The sequence below is a fragment of the Chlamydotis macqueenii genome, chromosome 17 (genome assembly GCF_036417535.1).
Source record: "Chlamydotis macqueenii isolate bChlMac1 chromosome 17, bChlMac1.mat, whole genome shotgun sequence".
Lineage (NCBI taxonomy): Eukaryota > Metazoa > Chordata > Aves > Otidiformes > Otididae > Chlamydotis > Chlamydotis macqueenii.
In genome coordinates, this window is record NC_141572.1 from 1,226,006 (window position 1) to 1,248,336 (window position 22,331).

The window sequence follows — 22,331 nt, forward strand, 5'->3', positions numbered from 1 at the left end:
ATGGGCTTGTTCCCTTCCAAACCCCGCCTCTTCCCAACACACACCACCGCATCCATCAGGATATCTGAGGTAAGGAACCACCTGTCTTCTCCAAAGCACTACAAACACCTTACCACTGACTGGCACTCTTTCTTCTCTTTCCTCTTCCCAAACATCTGACAAATCCCCAGGGGAAGGAAAAATGGAAGAGCAACTGAAGACTTTGTCCACTACACAAAATGCCATCGCAGTGCTGAAGAGATTCTTCTCGGAAGTCTCACCTTCTCAAACAGGAAGGCGACAAGAAAGTACCAGTTGTGAGAGTCCAAATTCTGCTGTTACGCAGGTAATCAAGCTCACTCTGCTATTTCTGCTCCAATTTTTAGCCAGCTCCTGCGGCCAAACTAGCATCATTACTTAAGCTGAAACAAAACGTGCAGAATGCCTGTGACCACTCTCACATCCGCAAGGACTCTGCCCTCGAAACAGCAGATCTCAGAAACGCAAGTGTAGTTTGCAGCAGTATTTTTAGCGTGAAGGAAACCCCACCCTGCAAGACAAATGAAATACACTTACCATGACGGTGCAGTCTTCAGAGCCGCTGGCGATGACCTGGTCATTATGAGGACACCAGTCTATGTCCAGCACTGGTCCCGTGTGGCCACACACTGTTGGGTAGGACTTGTCGATTCGGCCAGTCTGAAGAGGGAAACAGGAGACAGAGCTCTAACACACAGCCAGCACAGAAAACAGCTCAGAGTGGAAGAGGATGCTTCCTCATTCTCCATTAACTCTTTTGGCATTCACAATTTCATGAAATTTTAATCATCTTGCACATCGTTAGAAGAAACAAACCAGCAGCTCCCTTCTCCAGCATCAACTAGCTGGAAACTCTTGATGGTGCAAGAAAAGGGTTGAGAGGCTCAGCGCAGGAGGGCTTGCTCCCGCTGGGATGCAGGGATGCTTTGCTGCCCAAATCTCAGCATCTGCTGTGACACCCTCCCTTTGTCCACCCCGAGTTTCGGGAAGAGGGCTCTGCCCAACCAGCGAAGCTCTGGTTTTGTCTGTGCTTCACAACATTGGCCAACGACAGCTAAAGATAACCACGCTAAAATTTTAATTGAAGGGTGTTGCTGGTCATTGAATTTACCAAGTCGGCTTGTTTTCAGTACAGAAGCATTTTGCTTAGATGGAGAGTTTTTAGCACACAGTTGTGCAGAGTAAAATACTGTTTTCAGGAATAACGGACGCTGACGGACTGCACAGCACCCGCCCCTGATCCCTACCTGCCTCGCTGGCTGCAGGACCAAGGCCACCAGCAAGTCGAGCTCTCCACACAGATAAACCTTCCATGAAAAGAACCCAGTGAGATGTTCCCATCTGAACTGAGACAAATCTAGTGATGCCAGCACAGTGCTTGCAAAGACATCAACTTTGGGTCTACATTTTGCTGATGGAGCCCCTCAATATCCTGAAGTATGTGACCCCCCAAACTGCAGATGCACCTAATACCCCAGGGTGAGGAGAAGACTCCTGCACTTCCAGGGCCAGAGCCTGGGTCCCGCTCCGAGGGGTTTTATTTCCAGGGAATGCCACGATGGCCTTTCCATGAGCAACGGGACAAGAGAGACAGGAGGGAGAGGTCTGGGGTGGGGTCGTCTTCTTTCATGTTTAAACACGCAGAAGAAATGGCTGGCATTCCACTTCTGCCACTCGATGGAACGCTCCCCAACCCTGGAGGTTACGTCTCTCCATATCTGCCTCCTACCCATCTCCACGCGGAGGCCGCGCTCCCATTCAACGCTGCCACACCCACAAAGGCTCAGAACAATGCCGGACACTGCCTTTTGGAGGCTGCTGACCTGAAGGCCTCTGCTAGCAACAAACCAAGATACAGATCCAAACGGTCACAGAAAAAACCCAACCACTGTTTCCTAAACGGCCAAATTTAGGTTTCAAAAAAGACCGTCTTAGTGATTCAAATGCTTTTGCAATTATTAAAAGTGAAAGTGTTGCAGATGAAAAGCCATAAATCAGACATTCAGTAGTGAAAGTCTGCATAATCCCTCTTGGATGTCACGATGTGAAATAGGATTTAAAAATTTAATACACCCAACTGACATGTATAGTCCGTCCATTTTAATTTATCTAATTAACAAAGAACCACGCACAGTTTATGCGCACGAACATATTTCAGAAGTCACATTGCAGGCCAAACACAAACACAGACCTAAACCAAAGGAAAAAACACGATTAAGACCGTGAGATGTCAGCAACTCCCTGTTCCTCCTCCTAGGCAGGGCTCAGGGCAGTCCTCGAAGAGGAGCCCGTGGTAATTACTTGCAGGCTGCAAGAGTGCTTGTCAGTTTAGTTTAGAGTTTTTACAGTAATTTATTACTGCAGGGAGGAAAAAAAAAAATCAATTTGAACAAATTAAACCACGAACTTCACCTTTCAGTTTTGATCACGATGAACCTGAACAGCAGGAGCAGCAGCAGCCAACTGCCTGTGACAGGCAGCTGACCACAGGGACAGGCAACCCCACCGCCTGCTTTTCATCTCCTAAAACCAAGCTCATTTTTTAAACCTGCTATCTTGTACATCCACTAGCTCACTAAACGGCTGTGCTCCGAGGGCAGCGAGGAAAACAAGATGACAGAGGGTTTGTGGGAGCAAGAGGAGCTCCCGACGCCTGAAAGCAGAAGGGAGCAGGGCAGCCGTGGGCTTCCAGCTCCCGCCGGGGAGTGAGTCCCCGTCCCTCGAAGGGTGAAGCAGCAAGCTAGAGCAAAGCTCAGCCTTGTCACCCAGCTAGAATAAAACTCAGTCTTGTCATCAAGCTGAGGAACTTGAGATGGACGCACAGGCGCAACTGTTTTGGAGACGGACAGCAGACATTGCCAGAGCCATCCGGATCAAGAAGAAACAGCAGATGCACAAAGGGGAAGTTAAACCAAACCGAGCAGAAATGTCTTTGCACCACGTCAGAGGTGAGGAGATGCTTATCTGCACCATCTGTAAGGCGCGCGCTTTCTGCCGGGATGTGGACAGCAACACACAAAAACAATTTCTAACGAGGGAACAGAGTGAGGATGAGGAAAATGAGATGTTGTTCAGAAGCAGTGTGACAGATGCAATAATGTCAAGCAACCTCAAGCGTATTTATTCACAAAAATGTACAAAACCAAGCAAGCAGAGTACAAACAAGAGAAACACTGCATCCAGCTCTGCAGCCCGCAACACCAGAAGGACGTGGAGCTGTTGGGGTGAGTTCAGAGGAGGCCACGCAGATGCTGAGAGGGCTGGAGCAGCTCTGCTGTGAGGCCAGGCTGAGAGAGCTGGGGCTGCTCAGCCTGGAGAAGAGGAGGCTCCGAGGAGACCTGAGAGCGGCTCCCAGTGCCCAAAGGGGGCTGCGGGAAAGGTGGGGAGAGACTCTTCAGCAGGGCCTGCTGGGACAGGACGAGGGGTGATGGTTTTAAACTAAAAGGAGGTACATTCAGACTGGACATAAGGCAGAAATTTTTTACACTGAGGGTGGTAGAACACTGTCCCACCAGAGAGGTGGTGGATGCTCCAGGCTGGACGGGGCTCTGAGCAACCTGATGTGGTTGGAGATGTCCCTGCTCCTGGCAGGGGGTTGGACCGGATGGGCTTTAAAGGTCCCTTCCAACCCAAACTGTTCTGTGATTCCGAGATGCACAGCCCCGCAGTATCAACTTCTACACTTGGGCACAGCACTACCACACAAGAGGACCAGCTCAGCTGCTCACCAGGGTCCACAAAGAATAGTGTCAAAGCAGCAACGTGAGAACAAATAAGGATGTGAATGGACAGAAGGGCTTACCGGCCAAAAGGCTGCCGTGCTGCTGGAAGCTGCAGCTGGCCTAGGAGAAGTCCAACCACTTTCAGACAAGCTACTGACTTGTGGTCAGAAACACAAAACTGTCTTCACAGCGCAGAGGAAACCGCGGTGCTTTCCTGAACACGCACCAAAAGGCAAGAGCTCTCCTCAGCAACGCTTCTAAACGCACTTCATCTGCTCCACTTTAAAAAAAAAATCACCAACACACTTTTATCCAAAAGTGTGACCCTTCAAAGGGACTGGGGTGCTGCCAAAGGACAGTAACTCCTGTCACTGCCCCAGGGCCCGGCCCAGCACAGCTTCCCCTCAACCACTCAGCAGGGTAAGAAATGAGCCGGTTTTAGCTCAGATGTGTCGCTTCGCCACCTCTCTAAGCCAGTGCTGCAAATTCTGTCCGTGCAGGCTCCACCACAGGCATCCTCCTCCCAGCAGCGTTCCCCTCTCCGGAGCAGGAGACCCCTGTTCCTGGCATCGTGTGGGATTCGAGTATTAAAAAAAAAAAAAAAGAGCCAGCCTGTAAAATTACCAAACTCAACGTTTCTAACCACAATTCCTTTTAAAAGAGGCGCCTCTGCCGCAAGAACGCCACGAGGTTTGCAACTTTGCTGCCAAATCGGTGCGTTTTCATGCTGCTGTAATGCTCCCAGGTTTGGGGTTTTATTTATTTATTTTTAAAATGTAATCTTTTAATTAGTTAAGGATTTAAAATAAATCTCAAGTGCTGATACGCAGCTTAAAATTAACTCAGCACGACTTCAAGAAATTAAATCCTTCTCGTAATCCATCGTGACTCCGGCTGAGCAACACATCACAGTAACAACTTTTGAGATGCGGAGCTGTATTTTATCAAAGTTAGCCAAAAAGGTGAATGTGAGGATTACACGTAACACGCTGGATGGCGCTGACCAGAAGCACACCCAATACCGAGGTCTTTCAACAGATGGTAAGCTGACCTTACCAAATGAATTCATTTAGTGCTTTCATGTACCCCAGATCAGAAAAAAACTGACAGAGGAGAGAAAAAAAAATTGTTATTAAATCCAGAAGAGAGATAAGCAGCACTGTTCCTAAAAGTGGTAGTTTTATGAATTAATTTGACTGTCTTACAACCACTTCTCTGCCAGAAAAGGACAATTGGTTGCAGGAAACAGCTCATGGATTATGGTAAAAATATCACGGAGGACAGCTGCTTCCCCCAGCCCATGGCTGCGCTCATTAAGATCGCCATTTGAAATGGGGAAGTGGCATCGAATTGCACAAGCAAAAGCAGTTCCCCCACCCCTAGTTTGCAGAAGATTGAGGAAGGAAATCAGGTCACAACTGCAAAGTCTGAAATACAAACTGACTGGTACCTCTTCTCTCTTTGAGAGGATATTCCTTTTTTCTTAGCTAAATTCTCTGTTTTCCTTAGACCCAACTCGGGTTTCTCCAACTCCAGTCGAGTGCAGTTCAACGCGCTCTGGCCCCCGAGCCTCCACCGCTGGCTGCAGCAGCAGCTGGTCACGCAGGGGGCAGCTGGGAGAAACCTCTGCAGCGGGATGCAACGAAAGCGCACGGCGCTCTCGTGACCGTGACAAACAGACATTAGTCACCCAGCAAACCAATCAAGGCATCCATAACTAATCTGGAAAATTATGGAAAGCGTTATTCCCAAAAGGTCTACTGTAAAGTCATGCAACAAGAGACTCGAAGGCATTCAGAACCACATGCTGCTTGCAAACCGGACCACTACACACACTGCTTGTCGCCTCCAAAAATCCCTCACAGCAGTGCTCCTGATGTCATTTTATCACCTTGACAGCTGCAGGGCTGCGACATTACAGTAGACGTTACCGGCTGCTGCAGAACGGAGACAAAGCTCCTTGTTCTGGAGCACCCAGACCTAAACGGATACACAGAGAGGAGAGAAGAACGCGGTGACGGACAGGGATCCCGCACAAAGCCCACCCTGCCCGAGCAGCGAGAGCAGGGCTTTAGAAACCACGGCGTGGCCCCAGCAGATTTGGCATCACCGCGCAAAGCACGGTTCAGAGGGTTTCAGGCGTGTGGGCAGCTGGGTGGAGCACGCAGCAGCGGCGAGGTTCCTGTCACATCACTGGGAGAGGAGCTGCAGCACTGGGCAACTTCGTGGTTCGCACTGGGCGCTTCCAGCTGACCAGAGAAAGGAGAGCTGAGAGCTGCTTGCAACGTGCAGGAAGCTTTACGCTGGAAAAGGGTATGTTAGTCTGCAGAATCCTTCATAAAATTAGTTGCAACCATCAGCTACTCGCACGCTGGCTTTAAAAAAAAAAAAAAAAAAAAAGGAAAAAACCCACCCAAACACCCCCCAAAACCCAACCCAGACCCCTAACTCCTGTCACTCAGAGCTGGGCGTGCAGCATGGCTCCAGCACTACAGCTCATGTCCATCCCAGCTTCTAGAGGAAAGCTCTAAACATACTTCAAAACTAAATTTCAGCCTCAGAAGCCTTTTGGGCAGCAAATGCAGAGATTCAAAACAAAGAGACCTGTTGCCCAGAAATTACAGCAGAATTAACAAGATATAGGGTCGCTCTCTTGTTCCGTCCCTAAAGCATGATTTCCAAAGCAGTTAATTCCTCTGTTAGCGAAACAGGCGTGCTGCCTTCCCAAGTAATCCGTGTCCTGGCAGTTTAGGGTTCTGGGATACAGCAGTAAAACCCCGCTGCAGATCAGGGGGCGGTGGAAGATGAGCGCCCATCCGGAGCGGGCAGAGCTGCCGAGCAAGGAGGCGGTGCCCAGAAAGGATCCACGGGGAACAGCAGCCTCGTGTCACCCAAACACACTCATCCCAAGAGCTGGGAGCGGACGATCTAGGACTCCAGCATCAGCCATGGTGAAACAAACTGGGACCAGTAAAAATGCAGACAGGGAAGAAGGAGACAGAAGAAAGCCTGGAGGGATCCCAGGGAAGAAGCCATTCCTTCCAGCCATATCTGCTGAACTCATTGTGTCCCTGGACTTCCAAGATTTCAGCTTAGGTGGAAGTTTTAGATGGCTAAACCAGGATTTCGCCCTCTGTTCCAGGCTCACCTGCAGCCCTGCTCTCAGTGTGCGTACCCGCACGGCTTGCACGCACCTGTTTGTACCCCACACAAACCAGCCACATCACACCACGGAGACAACTCACACTCACGCTGCTGGCAGAGCCACGCTGCTCTTCATCCGAACACTGCACAAACGCACAACTTCGGAGGACTCACTCCACCCCTCACGCTCCGCCGTAACCACCGCACGCAGACAGGAAGGCAGATGCGGATGACGCGTAGTGCTCTCCAAGTGCAACGATCTCTCCTTCGTACCTGCTTGCAGATAGAACTGTCGAGGACAACTCCCGTTCTCATTATTGTAAAAGGCCCTGAAACCGCAGCAGTATTTGTACAAACCACTGGTTGACTGTAAGACAGAGGACAGTCTTTGCTGCTTGCTTTCCTAGAGAAATTTGATTTATTAGCCACATTGCCTCCTCTCTCTTCCCTAGTGAAGAACCTGATGATCCATTGGAATCAGGCTGACAGTGATAAATGTGAACTTTTTTCTTTTTAAATCAGCTGCAGACAAAATTCCAAAAGAAAGAAATTCAAATTAGTGCCCCAGTAGGGAAGGTGCAGCTTTAACTCAAGCCCACGCCCCTCCTGAGCCAGCGAGGCACCCACGGGAGGTGGGCACGTGATGGGCCGAAAGAGAAACAACATGAAGGGATCCGGGGAACATTTGCTCTATGCAGAGTGGATGTAGGAAAAATCTGCAAGAAGCCAGGTTTTAGCAGTTCTGCTGGTCACAAGATAACTTAGATCTTTAAAAACAACCACGGTCTTGCTTTTTTATTCAGTTGTTGCAGAGTTGTCTTGAATTTTAATCTCCTCCACTCAACAGTCAAAACGACTTGGAGCTGCATGGAAGTCTGACTAAAATTTAGGGGGAAATATCCCTTCACAGTCTTCAACCTTGCAAACTTTCTCACAGGGACACTGCTATGAAAAAGACCTCCAGCACTAGTACTGACAGGGACTCCACTGCAGCTTAATTCAAGAAGACAGTAACTCATTTTAATCCCCGTCCTTCCATCCACACCCCACCTACAGTCACTGGAAGGGTTCAGCGGACCCGGCACCGCGGCACCTCCTGATTTTATTTTACACACAACTCAGCAAAGGATGATTTTTTTCCAGTCCTTCCTGGAGGAAGGAGGATCTGGAACAGCTGATTAACGACTTACATATGGCACGGCTGAACACTGAGGCATGTCACTTGCAGAACAACATATTCCTTCAAGAAGATCATTCCTGAGGTGTGCACTCACCCACCCACATGCTAATTGCCTCGCAGGGCACCCATCTGATCGCGGCTTCTGTCGGAATGCCGCCTGCGTGAAGGGAGTGCGGTAAGGAGCCAGGCACACCAGAGGGGAAGCTAATAAAAGGTATATCCAAAGGGACCAACAAGCCTCTTCTAAAGCCTTTACGTAACGCCGCTTCCAGCTGAAGGCATCTTTCTAGATGAACTGAAACAAAAAGGAAGCCTTTGCAGCAGCTTTTTTTCTTTGCAGATATAAACTGCAGAGATTTTTCTAGGAGGGGAAAAAAAAAAAATTGTATCCAGTTCTGCTGTAATGCAGACGCAGCACCAGAACCACATGCTAAACCCAGGTATTTGCAAGTCGCTTAACCCAGCACACCAGGAAACCCACAAAATTTTCATCTGGGCTGTGAAACAGGGATCACCCATCGAGTTGGGCGAGTCTGTCCCCCACAACCCCTCTTCCTTTGGCAGCAGAGGCAGGGAGATCTGTGTCCCACTGTTTCAATCGCCATCCGACAGGAGATGAGCATACCACACAGCGAGGGGCGCGGCCCTTCCCAGCAGCGTCCCGGGGGATAACCCACAGTCCTGAGTTCATTCTGCCGGGAAGGATGAGCAGAAGCGAAGATGACAAGCCCACCACATCAACACCAAGCAAGCCACGCTATTCTTGGCCCTTGCACAACGCCCAACCTGCCGGTTGAGCCGCGCACCGAGAGCCGCTGAGCACACTCCTATCCTGGAGATCTCCAGGGGATGCAAGAGAATAGCTGCGCTTCTTCTACCTGCCTGACTCTTCCTCAATTCCCAAATGGCAAGGACTCCCCCTGACGCTGTAGGCGACCTCCATCCAACCTCGCAGCACACGCCCGCCAGCAAGTGAAGGCTGAGGCACGCACTGCTTGATTGAAGAGTTTTATCCTCCCTGTGCACCCAGTTTCACCTGGGATAAGGCTCAAAGAAAATAAATGCTAAAGCCTGCAAGCTTCTGGTTTAATGGCGATTTTCTACACTGATGCTTTGCTCCAGTCACCCACAGCCCAGAATAAGCAGGTGCGTTTTCAGTGTTTATCCCTGGTGGGTACACTTAATGCTGATTAGCCTGACTCTCATCACCTACGCACCATTAATGGAGATAGAATCGTAGAATCACAGAAGGGTTTGGGTGGGAAGGGACCATTAAAACCCACCCAGTCCAACCGCCTGCACAGAGCAGGGACATCTCCAACAAGACCAGGTTGCTCACAGCCCCGGCCAACCTGGCCTGGAATGTTTCCAGGGATGGGGCATCCACCGCCTCTCTGGGCAACCTGGGACAGTGTTCTACCACCCTCAGTGTGAAATATTTTTTTTTTTTTGTAATATCTGATCTGAATCTCCCTCCCTCTATTTTAAAACCATTACCCCTTGTCCTGTCCCAGCAGGCCCTGCTGAAGAGTCTCTCCCCACCTTCCCTGCAGCCCCCTTTGGGCACTGGGAGCCGCTCTCAGCTCTCCCCAGAGCCTCCTCTTCTCCAGGCGGAACAGCCCCAGCTCTCTCAGCCTGGCCTCACAGCAGAGCTGCTCCAGCCCTCTATATAAATTACAGCTTTTTAAAAAATAATGCGTTTCATTCCAACAGAGCCCATCTCTCTGCAGACCGAGCAAGGGGTTGCCCAGAGAAGCTGTGGACGCCCCATCCCTGGCAGCGTCCAAGGCCGGGCTGGCCGGGGCAGAGCAACCTGGGCTGGTGGAAGTGACCCTGCCCTGGGCGGTGGGGGTTGGAATGGGACACCTTTAAGGTCCTTCCCACCCAAACTATTCTGTGATTCTACGAACTGCAATTTCCAGCGAGCCAGACGGTGGCCGTGGCTCTTCCCGGAGCCCGGGAATGGCGAGCTCCTGGCACAGACCCCGCACATGTGCACGCAAGAAAACAGGAAGTTCGGACAAAACATTTCCACCGCCAGCACACCCTGCTTGGCTGCTCTTGCCCCGCACCCCGCTCTGCGGGGAGCCCCGGAGGACGGAGCAGGGGGGCTGCAGCCCCGCACCGCGGGGCCTGGCCGCGGACAGGGCGCGGCGGGGCCGTGGCCGCGCAGGGGTTAATGGCGGCGCACTTGCCGGCGCCGCGCCCCCGCCCCCGCCAATCAGCGCGGCGGCTCCGAGTGCTGCCATGACCATATAAGGTAAAAAGCCGCGGCCGCCGCAGTGCCGCTGCGGCGGGGAGCGGGTGCGCGCGCGCGCGGCGGGGCGGGGCCGCGCCGGGCCGGGGCCGCGCCGGGCCGGCTTCCCTTTCCCCTGCGCATGGGTGCGGGGGCGCGGGGCGCTCAGCACACCCCAAAAATCACCGACCGCAGCTTCCACCCCGACCCCCTGCTCCGGGGAGGGGGCCGGGAGCCGCCTGCCTGGCAGCCAGAAGCCACCGCCACAACAAAAAACCAAAAAAAACCAAAAAAACAAAAGCGCCACAATGATTGCTGAAATTTGGCAAGGGGAAAAAAAAAAAAAAAGACATTAAAAATGAGTGAAATCTCCCGTTCTGGAGGGACACGGAGGGTCGAGCCCCTTTATCAGTGCGGTGAAGGTGGAGCAGGGCCACGCACCTGAACCACGGTTGCCTGAACGCCCTGAAATACGGCAAGGGCCTTCTTAGCTTTAAAATCATACCAGAAACACGGGCTTAAATTTACCCCTTTTTTTAGGGGTATTTAAAATTTACCCCATCTCCTATAACAGCGAGCTTGCTGTGGGAACTCAATGGCTGCCTCTGCTCAACGGGCCCCAACGGAAATCAAAATGTTCGGGTGAGGGAACCGAAGGCACCGTTTCATCAGTGGGGGCTATAAAAATAAACGAGGAACGCAGGAACTGGTCAGAGCAAAGCCAGCAACGCGCTGCATTGCAAAAGAAGTCGTCAGGCTGGGGGTTCAGGAACAGCTCCTCCAGCTTTGCATGAAACCTTCTCACACGCGAATATTAAATAACTAACACAGGACAGGAACATCACTGAGGGCACAAAGGCAACGACACATAGAGGCGGGCAGGAGGAATAACTGAATAAACATTTAAAACCCAAACATAAGACAGCACTAAAAAAAAAAAAAATGCAAAAGAACAGATTGCTCAGAATTAGCACAGAATTTCTACCAGGGACTGAGAAAATATTGGAAAGTAGGAGAAAGAGATGGGCACGCGCCCCCCGCCATCGGCATTTGTGCCGTGACGCAACACGAGTGCAACGGCTGCTGCGTTGAGCAAGGAACTTCTGCTCGAGATGGGAGGCACCGCTCGGGCGAGAGCGGGACACGTGGCCCGAAGACGAGCGCAAACCGGAGTACTTGCAAAGACGGGCTGCTAATAAGATGAGCAAAGTGGAGAGCTATTTCAGGAGGCTGGGGGTTTGGCTTGCCACGCTTAGCACAACCCAGGCGTAAGTGAGAACTGGCTGCCTCCGCTCCTGTAATCCACTCGCCGTGTGGGATGCTATAATTCAATTCTGGTCACTATTTCTATATATAAACAGGGCAGATCTGCAAACGGAGCTAGGAAGAAAGGACAGGGCTGATGACAGACTGACGATGTCTTAAGGGTATAGTTGAGAGAGAAGCTTGAGGGTCACAAAGGAAATGGTGTTACAGAAAAAGACTTTCATCACAAGAATTTGCTGGTTAAGCATCAGAAAGGAAGATGAGAGCACCACTCTCCAACAAGGGTGGAAAAAAGATGCTCTGCAATTTTTTTCCATGCAGTGTCAGGGGCCAACAGGAATTTACTGCAGTCTGAGACACCGCTCCTGCTCATTTGTGTGCTTTTCCACCACGGCATTGTAAGAGGCTGCCCGGGAGGCTCCTCACCCATCCTTTCAGCCTCCCTTCGAACCCTTGATCCGGCCGCTCTCACGGCTCATGGACAGGAACCTCGCTTTTCTGTGCATTTTGCAAAGCACACCCCTGGGGTTCTGCAAATAAATTCAACGTATAAGGGAAAGAAGTAGAGGGTATATATGGGCTCAAAGAAAATATATTTATTGGAGACTTAGCAGCGTTTTGCACAGTAGAGAACATAGGGGGTGTTTCCTTGCCCAAAATCAGATGGAGTCCCTCTCCTTGGTATGTCAGGTACCAGGGGATAATAAGATCTGGCTGAAGTATAATAAAGCCCAGACAGAGCCCTGCGATCTGGGAGAACTGCAGGACAGCTACGATAGTGCTTGGAGGAGCTGCTTTCTTACACCGTGTAGAGAAAGGGTAACCGAAGGGACTGGCAGCAGCCTAGAGCAGCGCCTCTGGAAACGCCTTTCTGGGAACCAGCTCTCTCCTTTGCATCCATCCGCTCCTGGGCGGTGAGGAGTAGCTGGGCTCAGGGCTGTTCCTGAATTCAGCGATACTCGCAGAGCTCAAAAAGCAGAACCCCCGACAGTGGAAAAACCTGACCACTGCTATCACAGAGGCTTCGTTAGGAGTGTGAATACACAGAAACCTCTGCCGTAAAGAACTGGCTCGGATTAGTCAAGCAAATGACTCATGTACTGTGTTTAATGTACAGGAAGCATTCCACTGATTACGGAGACATTAAATGGATTCTTACATGGCACTAGGAGCAGCACGCCACAACACAGCAGACACTTCACAGCCTTCACGCTATTCATAAACAAGTGGCGAAATGACAACGAAGCCGAGCACGGAATAGCGAGAAACGTTAAAAAAAAAAAAGAAAAAAAAAAAAAGCACTTACCTTGTGCAAAGGCAGCACCAGGAACGCTCCGCCACCGCTAGCATCTACAATTATTGCAACAAATCGAGGGTTTACTGCACAAAAGGAGCTATCCCAAGTAACACGGGAAACGCGGATGTCGTCGTAACACTGATCGTTTTTCACCGCTTGGCCAAACACGTGCCGAAATTTGCTCTGTCGTACCACTCGCCTCATTGTGTCTGCAGGGAAGAGGAACGTCAAAAGGAGATCAGTCACGGGTGCAGGCACCTCCTGCTCACCCAGAAGATGCCGAGGACCTCCACGGGACCCTCTCAACCGCACCATCACCCTGCTCCAGCAATGCAAAAATGCGGTTTCACCCACTGCTCCTGCACCTTGCTTCCAACCTGCCAAATTCTCAGCCAGTTTTGCCCCCCTCCCCTTTTTTAAAAAAAAATAATAACAATAAAAAAAAAAAAAAAAAAAAAGGTTTCAGGCTGTCTTGCATGCAACACAACTGAACTGCGCCTTCGCCTTCAAGGGTGTTTCACAGAAAAAATGTGCCAGTTAAGCATCGGTTTTCCCACTGTAGATGTATTCTCTTATTGCACTAAAGGAAGTTCCTAATCCTAAAAGCAGTTTTTAGACAAGTCTCCACATATTTTCGGGGATAAATCTGGTCTCAGATTGAACTTGTTTACTTCCAAGTCAGACAGGGTCCAGAAGATGTAAATAAAAATGCAAGCTCTCAAAATCCAGTGTTCCTGTGAAGTGGTTCCACATGTTTCCGTAGCTTCTACTTCTTTCTTCTAACTCCAAAATCTCACTAAAAAATAATAAAATGAGTTTCCTAGGCAGAAAGGAGTAATGGAAACAAGCTAATGATTCAAATTAACTTAATGTGTCTCTAGCACTTCTCCTTCTCTTGAGAAAAATAATTTTTGAGAAGGCTTGAGTTTGGATAAAGGGAAAGGGACTGGCGTGGAAAATTCCAGCACTCGAGCCCTGGAAGAAGACACAGGCACCACCCCGCACACAAACACCAACCCTGGAAGCGAGCGACCGTCCTGCCCTCCGCGCGTGCAGCCTTCCAGAGCCCTCGCATCTCTGCAGGACTTTTCCCATCGTACAAGATTTTCCTCCCTCAGTCAGGGCTCACAGGAGAACCAGGAGCCTCCATACAGCATCCTGCTTTTACATATGAGAAAAATATTTCTGCCCCAGTCTCTAGGGAAAGAAAAAATTAAAAAAAGGAGAAAAAAATAAAAATAAGCAGTCCACCTCCTATCTTGCCTTCCAAGAAGGTCCCCAAGCACACGCAGAGGCTGGGAAAAAAAACTGCTCAGCTTCACGGAGCCTCTCGCTCCAGACCCACCAGCCTGACGCCGTCAAGTGAGAGACTCCGACCGCGGCGCGAGCGCGTCTCCCTCCGCGCAGCCTGTCTGCAGCGAAAGTGATAAAAGGTTGTATGGCTGTCTGACTGCAAAGGCTTCGCGTGGAAGCGTAGCGAAAAAAAAAAAAAAAGACGTCAGAGTGATCGCTGTTTTGTAGTCTCGGAGGTTTAAAAAAAAAAAATTAACAGCGATAAAAAGCTGAATAACATGAGGAAAGCACTCATCAGAGCTGGGAAATAAGCAGTCACGTAATATGTTTGAAGAGGAGAAAAATGTTACAATTAACATAACAGACAGCTATCGAGTGGAATACTCCAGTTTCCGCATAGATAAGAAAAAAAATAATCGGAGTATTTGTTTTCCACCACTTCCCCCCACCACATCCAGCTGAAGCATTTGGGAATTGGCCCTGGCCATCTCCACAGCCGCTCCGGCTGCACTCTGCCCACACAGACCCGCTGCTGAGGTGGCAGTGCCATCGGTGTCACCCGTGTGACGGCAGGAGCAAAGCCCAGACCCAGGGGCACCCGTGGGGAAAAGCCTCGCTGGCCTCTCCGCAGACACAGGCAATAAGCGCAGCGGTGACGGGGTCATTTTTGCGCTGGGGACATCTGTCCCCAGGTGTGGGGTGGTGGCCACCGACCGCCTCGACGCGGGGCCGCACAGCTGGCAATGGCTCTCGGCAACCGATGACCCCACGAGCTGGTGACACAGATGTGACGGGCTCGGCGTTTCTCCAGCCGTTGGGAGCAGGTGGGGGTTCCCTCGCCGCGTTTCGCACGGTACCGTTTCTGTACTGACGATCTGTTACATCTCCCCAGTTAACGCGGTCATTTCAAAGCTACGGAAGCGCCACAAACACCATTTTATTAAGAACTCAGGCAGTTTAAGGAAAAAAAAAACCAACAACTTTAGCTTTTAAGCGCAAAATTTAGTGAATGATTGGGGTGTTTAACCTGTCCACGTGAAAAGAACTATATAAAAATTATTACTGATTACTAGCATAGATGAATTTAGGCTTCCTCTGTACTCAAAATCAGCTAACAGAATTGCATAACATATTTTCAGCCAGCTGTTTCACTTCGAGCACCAGTAAAAGGCCAGTTCCACGCTGGACACACCCAGTGACACCGAAGTGGGAAGTCATGAGCCGGGAGCTGCTCTCCAGCTCCAGCGAGCAGGTAAGGGCGCAAAATCCAGATTTTGGGCTCATAACACCCAGCAACACCCCGAGAGTTCATGTTCAGCTCTACAGCCGGATGGAGCAGCTGAAGGCACAGGGCAGACAGAACCTCTCACGCGATGGGACGGTGAAATATTCGGAGCAAATCAGTCCACACACGGGACAGGTAATTCACCTTGCAGTGAAGAGCACCTGTTTTGGGGTGAAAATACAACTGCTCAGCCTGCAGTGTGATGCAGGGTTTTGTTTTGTTTTCAGGCAAAGGAAGAGATTAAATTATCCCAAATGGATGGGAGAAACTCTGCGGAAGCAGATGGTCCGTGGTGCCTGGAGGAGGAGCGCTGCCGGCGCAGGCGGCCGGCCGGGCTCCCCGGGGACGCACGCCTGGCCGTCCCCAGCAGGCAGGGACTCCTCCGTCCAGGGCTACCAGCCCCATGCCCTGGGTGGATTCAGAGGATGCTCCCAGCCCTGCTGAATCACGCACAAAGGAAAGGTGAATTTCACCTCAGATCCCCAAAAGACAAGAAACACGCTGCCCTATCAAGCTGCCCGAGGCCCAATTAAGAGACATCATTAAAAAATGCGGTTCCACACCCAGTTACTAATTTATTGCGTAAACTTATTCAGAGACCTGTCAGACATTTTCATCCCGCGCTGGCTCCTCCCAGCCGTAAGCTGTTTGGGTGCTGCGCGGCGGGCAGGGCTCTGCTGCCGGGACTTTTGCATCCCCGGCTTCCATTCTGCCGAGTTCTGCAGCCAGCGCTGTGCGACAGCAGCATCTCCCCCTTCCTTCCTCCCTCCATCCTTCCCAGCCGCCTCCATCCCTCGCTGGCAGGCCAGGAGACACCAAGGCCACCCAGAAGCAGCAGGGATGTTCTCGCAAAGCCTCGCGTGCTGCAACACCACAGGAAGTTTGCGGACAGCTCGGCCCTTTCCCCCCTGAAAACACACCTCACAAGTCTTTTTGCAGCAAAACCTCACTCGCTCATCCGCCCGGCGTGCAGAACTCCTCTAGGGAAAAAAAGGAGAAGTCCCCTGCTTTGTGCACAGTTTTCATGGCTGTTCTCCCACTGGCAACATTCCCATCCGACTGTGCATCGAGATGAAAAGCTGATGGTTTAGAAGAAGGTGAAGCGAAGGTTTAAACCCGCCTTGCTGAGTTAACACGCAGCAAATTGCCCGGTGTCAACATCCCATACACCCAGGGGTTTTGCAATTTGTCCGCTTTAATGCCGGGGATGTGGATATGACAGTTAAGAAGGATAATTTGTAGTGCTTGGATAATTATATCTTTCCTTCGCTTGATCAATACCAGAACAACACAAAAAGAGAGGCTTATCTCAAATATCAGATACTGGGAGGTCTGCCGCCCCCTCCGCGCTAATGGAGGAGAAACACCCTTTCTCCTACAGTAGAATTCTGCTACTTTATTTCCCTCATTTTTACCATTTGATGGAAAGGGTAATTTTTTAGTTTTCTATAAGTTACTTTTAAAAAATGCAGAGAGTCAGATGTATCCAAAAATATCCTCATTCGTTCCAGGCGGATCTGCTGGAGCACACCTTCGCTGCCCTCTTCCCCACCTACAGCTCACCCTCCTTCGCAGGAGCTCTCTGATGAACACATGGTGAGCAGCCTCCAAGTCCTCATTTCCATAGCAAAGGGAGTGATTCTTGGCGTTGGATCACAGCCATTTTGATCTGGCTGCTTTCCAAAGAGAAGAGGGGGAGAAAAAAAAAATAAAAAAATGTGCAGGCTGTGGTTATAAAGAGCAGGGAGCCTGGACCTTTCAGCACAGCACAGAAAGAGAGCAGGTGAAAAACAAAACGGGGTGAGCTTGATCCTCAGCACCCAAAAAAGCAGTCTTCTCCCTACCCCAGCCTGGTGTTAAAATGTGAAGAGCATTTAACATCCTCATTTGTTTCTCAGTACTGCAGTGCATCCCCTCCTCCACCATCTGCAGGAAAACCAGAGCTGAATTTGGTTGCCACGGGTTCTCTCAGCAGGGCCACGCGCAGGCAGGAGCTCCCAGGTTGGCCGCTCGTAGGATTATCAGGTGGGACTCCCGTATCCGAGATGGTTCACCACCAGGAAAGGCAGGTTCAGCCTCTACCACGCGTGCAAAAGCGTGGCCTGGGACCCTTGGGAAGTGACTTTGGAAACACCCAAGCGGGGAGAAAGCGCGTCCGTGGTCAACGGGGCTGCGCTAGGGATTTACTCAGGAAGCGGACTTGGAGCTCGAGTTTTGGAAAAGGAAGTCTAATTAGATCATTGGCTCTGCTGTTAAATCTTAGCTAAGGAGCTGGAACAATCTCCGTACACTTGCTAGACAGGAAATATTTTCTTTTTTTTTTTTTTTTTTGGAAAGTACAAATTTGGAGGATTTAAAACCTCACGACTAGGAGCTGAAAGGAGTTTAAATTTTGCCAGAGTTACAGTCCTCAGCAAAATTAAAACAGAAGCGTGAGCCACCCTGCAAAGACCACTACAATAGAAGTGCTGACAGATCTACGACTGCGCTGATCTCCTGGATCCCGCTCCGTGACACATGGCATCTTACACGGCCTGGTGGGGACATAGCAAAGAGCCTTCAAAACCCTTCTTTTTCCCCCTCCTCCCCCCAAATGTCAAGTGCCTTCCAGCTGAATTTTACCAAACATTTAACTTCATCTCCCACTGCCTGCGCCCGCCGTACAGCTCAGCCACCGGCCTTTGTGCCAGCATTTAAAAGGACCTTAGACAGGCAGGATGCCGTCAGCCGTGCTCGCACAGTGATACTTTTCATTCCACTTCTTTCTGATCTCCCATCATGATGTGTCACAAGAGTTACCATGAGTTTGCCCATTTTCCTGTTTATAAAGGATTTATCTGTCTCGAGAACCCAACAGATGTATTTCTGTGGCTTCGGAGGGTTCGCAGCCTGCTTATGCAAGAGGAAACGCATCCTGCTAGGGAACACTGACAGGAAAACCCCCCACTAATGGCAAAATCCTGCTCAGCCCATGTGATCGCGATCCCTCTGGAAAGGGAGACGTTTGGAATAAAAGGCCAGTTTAAGTCACAGGCAGCCGTAGGCTACGGTTAAGGGGGGCAAGGAGATAGAAATCCGCTGGAGAGGGAGAGTGGCGCTTACAAAAAGTTGGTCCTTGGCACTTGCTCACACTTCAGTGGCAGCTTTGGAAAAAAAATTACAGTCTCAGATAGCTATTAACAAATGAGAAGCAGATAGGGAAAAAAAATTAAGATTCAGTATAGGTAATGCCACCAGCATAGTTCTAAATGATGATTAATACCAGGGGGCACCCACCTCATTTGTTATGGGTCAGACAGGGTGCTGGGTCCGGCAGGGACAGGGACGGTCCCCCCGGTGAAACCGCAGCACAGGGCAGCCCATGCCATGGGCACCTGAAGCAGGGGACCCCAGAGGTTTCTCAAGTACCAGCGCCTCGGCTGTGTGGCCCAAGGTCCTTCTGAACACCTGGGCTGAGATGCTTGGGCCTCATCTGCAAGAGCAATAAGAGCTCAGAGCTGAAATCTTTAGAAAAAAAAAAAATAGCTACAATGCTAAGCCAATAATCAGGCCACGGATGTTTCAACCTGAGGCCTAAATGCCCCTAGCATGGAGAAAACACCCTCCCTCGCAGCGGGGCTGAGCCACATCTGCGGAGCAGTTGGCCATCGCAGAGATAAGCACCAGAGAAAAGCCCACAAGGAATCTAGTAACGCATTCTTCGGAGCACTTTGAACATCATATGGCAGATAAGGTACAGAGCCGCACACAGAACAGAGGATGTGAGCATTCGGAGGTTTCAGAGCCATGAAGAGACCACCATCCCATCGCACCTCCTGCTCCACGCAGGCGAGGAGGACTCCATCCCAACGCCGCGGCCATCACCGCGTGCCCAGCAGAGCCGGGGGAGCGGGGCCTGAGCTAACAGCCCTACCCCACTGCATGTGAAAAAGGGAACAAATATCACCCAGGTTATTTCCTAATCACTTTCTTCTGGCATTTCTTAACTTCAGACCACTCGGTTGCGTAACCTCCATGGGTTCCCTGTAACCCATGCGTGTGCACGGCACGCTGTACACGAGCACACACACATGTGCTGTGGATGTACACTGCCCTGCGCTTGGTCTATCTGCACGCGTGTGCCACATAAATACTTCACAGCCTTGCCATACAGCTCAGTGTCTTAGAAATCCCCCAGAAGGCTCCCTCATCTAGAAGCAGAGTCTGCCAGATCATTTTAAAGACAGCATCTTTGAGCATCTTCCTTTGGCAGAGGAAGGAAAATGAGACACATCCACGGGGGAAGCAAGCAGGCAGGCGTCTGCTGCCGGCTCCACCAGCTGAGCCACGCAGACACCAAGGACAGAGAAGACCATCCGCTCTTTGAAACCGAATCAGCACGGCCTGACGAGCCCCAAAGGAGCAAGCTAACCTCCTCAGGAGACCACGGCGAGCACGTGTCCCACAGCGAGTGCTGGGCCGCAGTCACAAGAGCAGGGAGCTACGACCGTTGTCACAGCAGAGAACCAGCATGCCACCTGCAAGGCTGAAGGAGGCCCTCCTCTCCCTCTCCAAGTATCAAGGGAATCACTGAACTCAGTCTCATGATAGCAAGTCTTGCGGTATTTGGGCAAGGGAGGAAAGGGAAGTCACGTGGCCGCAAAAATTTCAGCTCACCCTACGGCTTCACGTGAAACCTCTGGCAGAAAAAAGGAAAAATCACCAATACCTTGACACAGTCCCATGCTTTTAAACATAATTCTGTTCCCTCTGTGGTATACCATTTAAAATCAACTCATTAAGTCCACTGCTGACAGAACTTTTGTTTGCAGATGTTCAGAGTTATTTAAACCAAGGGCGAACACTACTACAGATGGTCACAATTCCAAAATACATCGTATTTGCGCACAGATCATTTTCAGTCTTTGGTTACTTTAGTCTAGGTTGAGCAAGACCTGCCATCTGATTTCACTTGATTTTAAAGACAAAAAGCTGGAATATGAACTTAATACTGAAATTTCCAGCTGTTATACCACTGGCAAGATTCTATTTCGGGATGGGAACCTAAACCACAAACTACCAGGGAATTCCATTATATCTCAACCGGGGAGCCCAGCACACTCAAAAACGTAACACAACCCACACTTAAAATAAGCTGAAATTGCTCTTCTGGACAAAGAGCAAGGTGTTGGTTCTAACCTGTGAAATACTCGATACGACTCTGTTTTTCGGAGCTGTACCCTGAAACAATTATACCGAGGCTGTTGTAATACGAAGAACTCCAAGTCAGAAGTGGCTGTACGGCCCAAATTCCTAGGCACCATCAAGAAGCACGTGTTATTTCCCCAGCGTTTGCCCTGTGCGCGCTCGTCTCAAGTGCACATCTCCCGTGCTGCGGCTGACGCTCCTTCCACATGCACACGGGGGTGCCATGGATATTTTCACTTAAAGACTTCCAGGTATGCAATTCATCTTCTTGGGGGATCTTACTACTCGTACCGTTTTGTAGCTTGTATCCTTACAGTCTAACGTTACAGCATTTACCAAAATTTACAGTGACAAAGGAGACAGCAGTTGAAAGTCATTACCCCAAACAGAGAGCATTGTCTGTCTTCATTTCACCTGTGCCATCTACCATAAAGCTGGAGCAATGAATGCTCACAAAAATCATCACACAAAATAATTTATCAGGAGGCCGTAATGGGATGGGTACCCAGCAACGAGAAGCACCGCAGCAGTTACACAAACCCCGGATCTGAAATGGCGAGGCGGCTGAGGAGCAGGAACGGGTGCCAGAGCAACAGCCTCCAAACCAGCCCCCTCTTTTGGGTTTGCGTCTTTTTCGCATCGTCTGTCAGCTGGCACTACAGCTGCCAGCCTCACAGGCAGCGACATGTGATGCATCTGGGGATATTTGGATGATAGCAATTTAACGCACAGTGGGCAAAAAAAGGTCAGTAAAAATTAAAACGGAAGACAGAGGAGAGCCAAGTAGAGGGGACAAAAAAGCATTGAAACCCAGGACAAAACCTTAGAGAGGCAAGTAACACAGAGAATACCTGCGGAAAAGAGGAGCGGGGTACCTGTGGATTAAGCATCCCAAGCGCCTGAGCGCTGCTCTGCATTCCAGCTTCCACTTCTGCTGCCACTGGAGACACAGCTGTGCAGTCGGTGGGCACCAAACAAGCTTTACTGGTAAGGAAAGGGAAACCTTGCACTGGAGCAGGCAGACTCCCACCTCACGACACCGCTGCTCCAGCAGCTGACCACAGGCGGCTTTTCATGCGCTCCCCTCCAAGAGCCTGCATTCTCCTCCACTTTCTCCACTGGAATAAACACCAGAGATGCTTCTTCGCACGCTGTATCCTCATCCACTGCCAAGAGATGCAGCAATATACTTCCAGAGCTGAACGACAGCCCCGTGAACTTCAGCCAGAGACAATGACACCAGCGTGATGGAAGATGCTGCTTACACCCCCCGGGGACCGACTGCGTCACCTCCTCAGTCAAAGCCGCACATGCCACAGAGAGGAAAAGCAACAGGGCTTCAGCCCACACTCTGACCCCGAGGAAAACACGAGACGGAGAGCGCAACCCCCTGTGCAGAGCTGCAAGGCTGTTACAACAGCCGGGCAGCAGGATTCCAGTTGCGAGAAGTATGCAGATAAAATGCTTTCTCCACAGCGCTGACCTAGTTCTCTTATCAGTGCAAGCGGGCTAACAAGGAAGTATCAATCTGTTCAGCGCTGCTACCCCAGTTTGCTGCATTCTTCTGCTCTCTTGAAGGTTACATGCAAGCTTCTCCCAGACCACGTTCTGAGACACATCACAAGCTTTGATATTTAACCTGGGAAATGGGTGAAAGTTTAGTTCCAGCTAAGGATGGCGGTTACGGATGGCAAAAGAGCTCT

At 50.5% G+C, this 22,331-nt stretch overlaps 1 protein-coding gene across 3 annotated transcripts in view; it reads right to left on the reverse strand.

The window, feature by feature from the left end:
* Positions 1-22,331, reverse strand: part of CORO1C (coronin 1C) — a 52,818-nt gene that overhangs the window by 14,136 nt on the left and 16,351 nt on the right. For all 3 annotated transcript variants that reach the window (XM_086761955.1, XM_086761958.1, XM_086761956.1), the window contains exons 2-3: positions 12,873-13,072; positions 556-678 (exon numbers count right to left, since the gene is read on the reverse strand). In XM_086761955.1, coding sequence (XP_086618081.1) covers positions 556-678; positions 12,873-13,072 — 323 coding nt within the window. The remainder of the gene's footprint in view (positions 1-555; positions 679-12,872; positions 13,073-22,331) is intronic.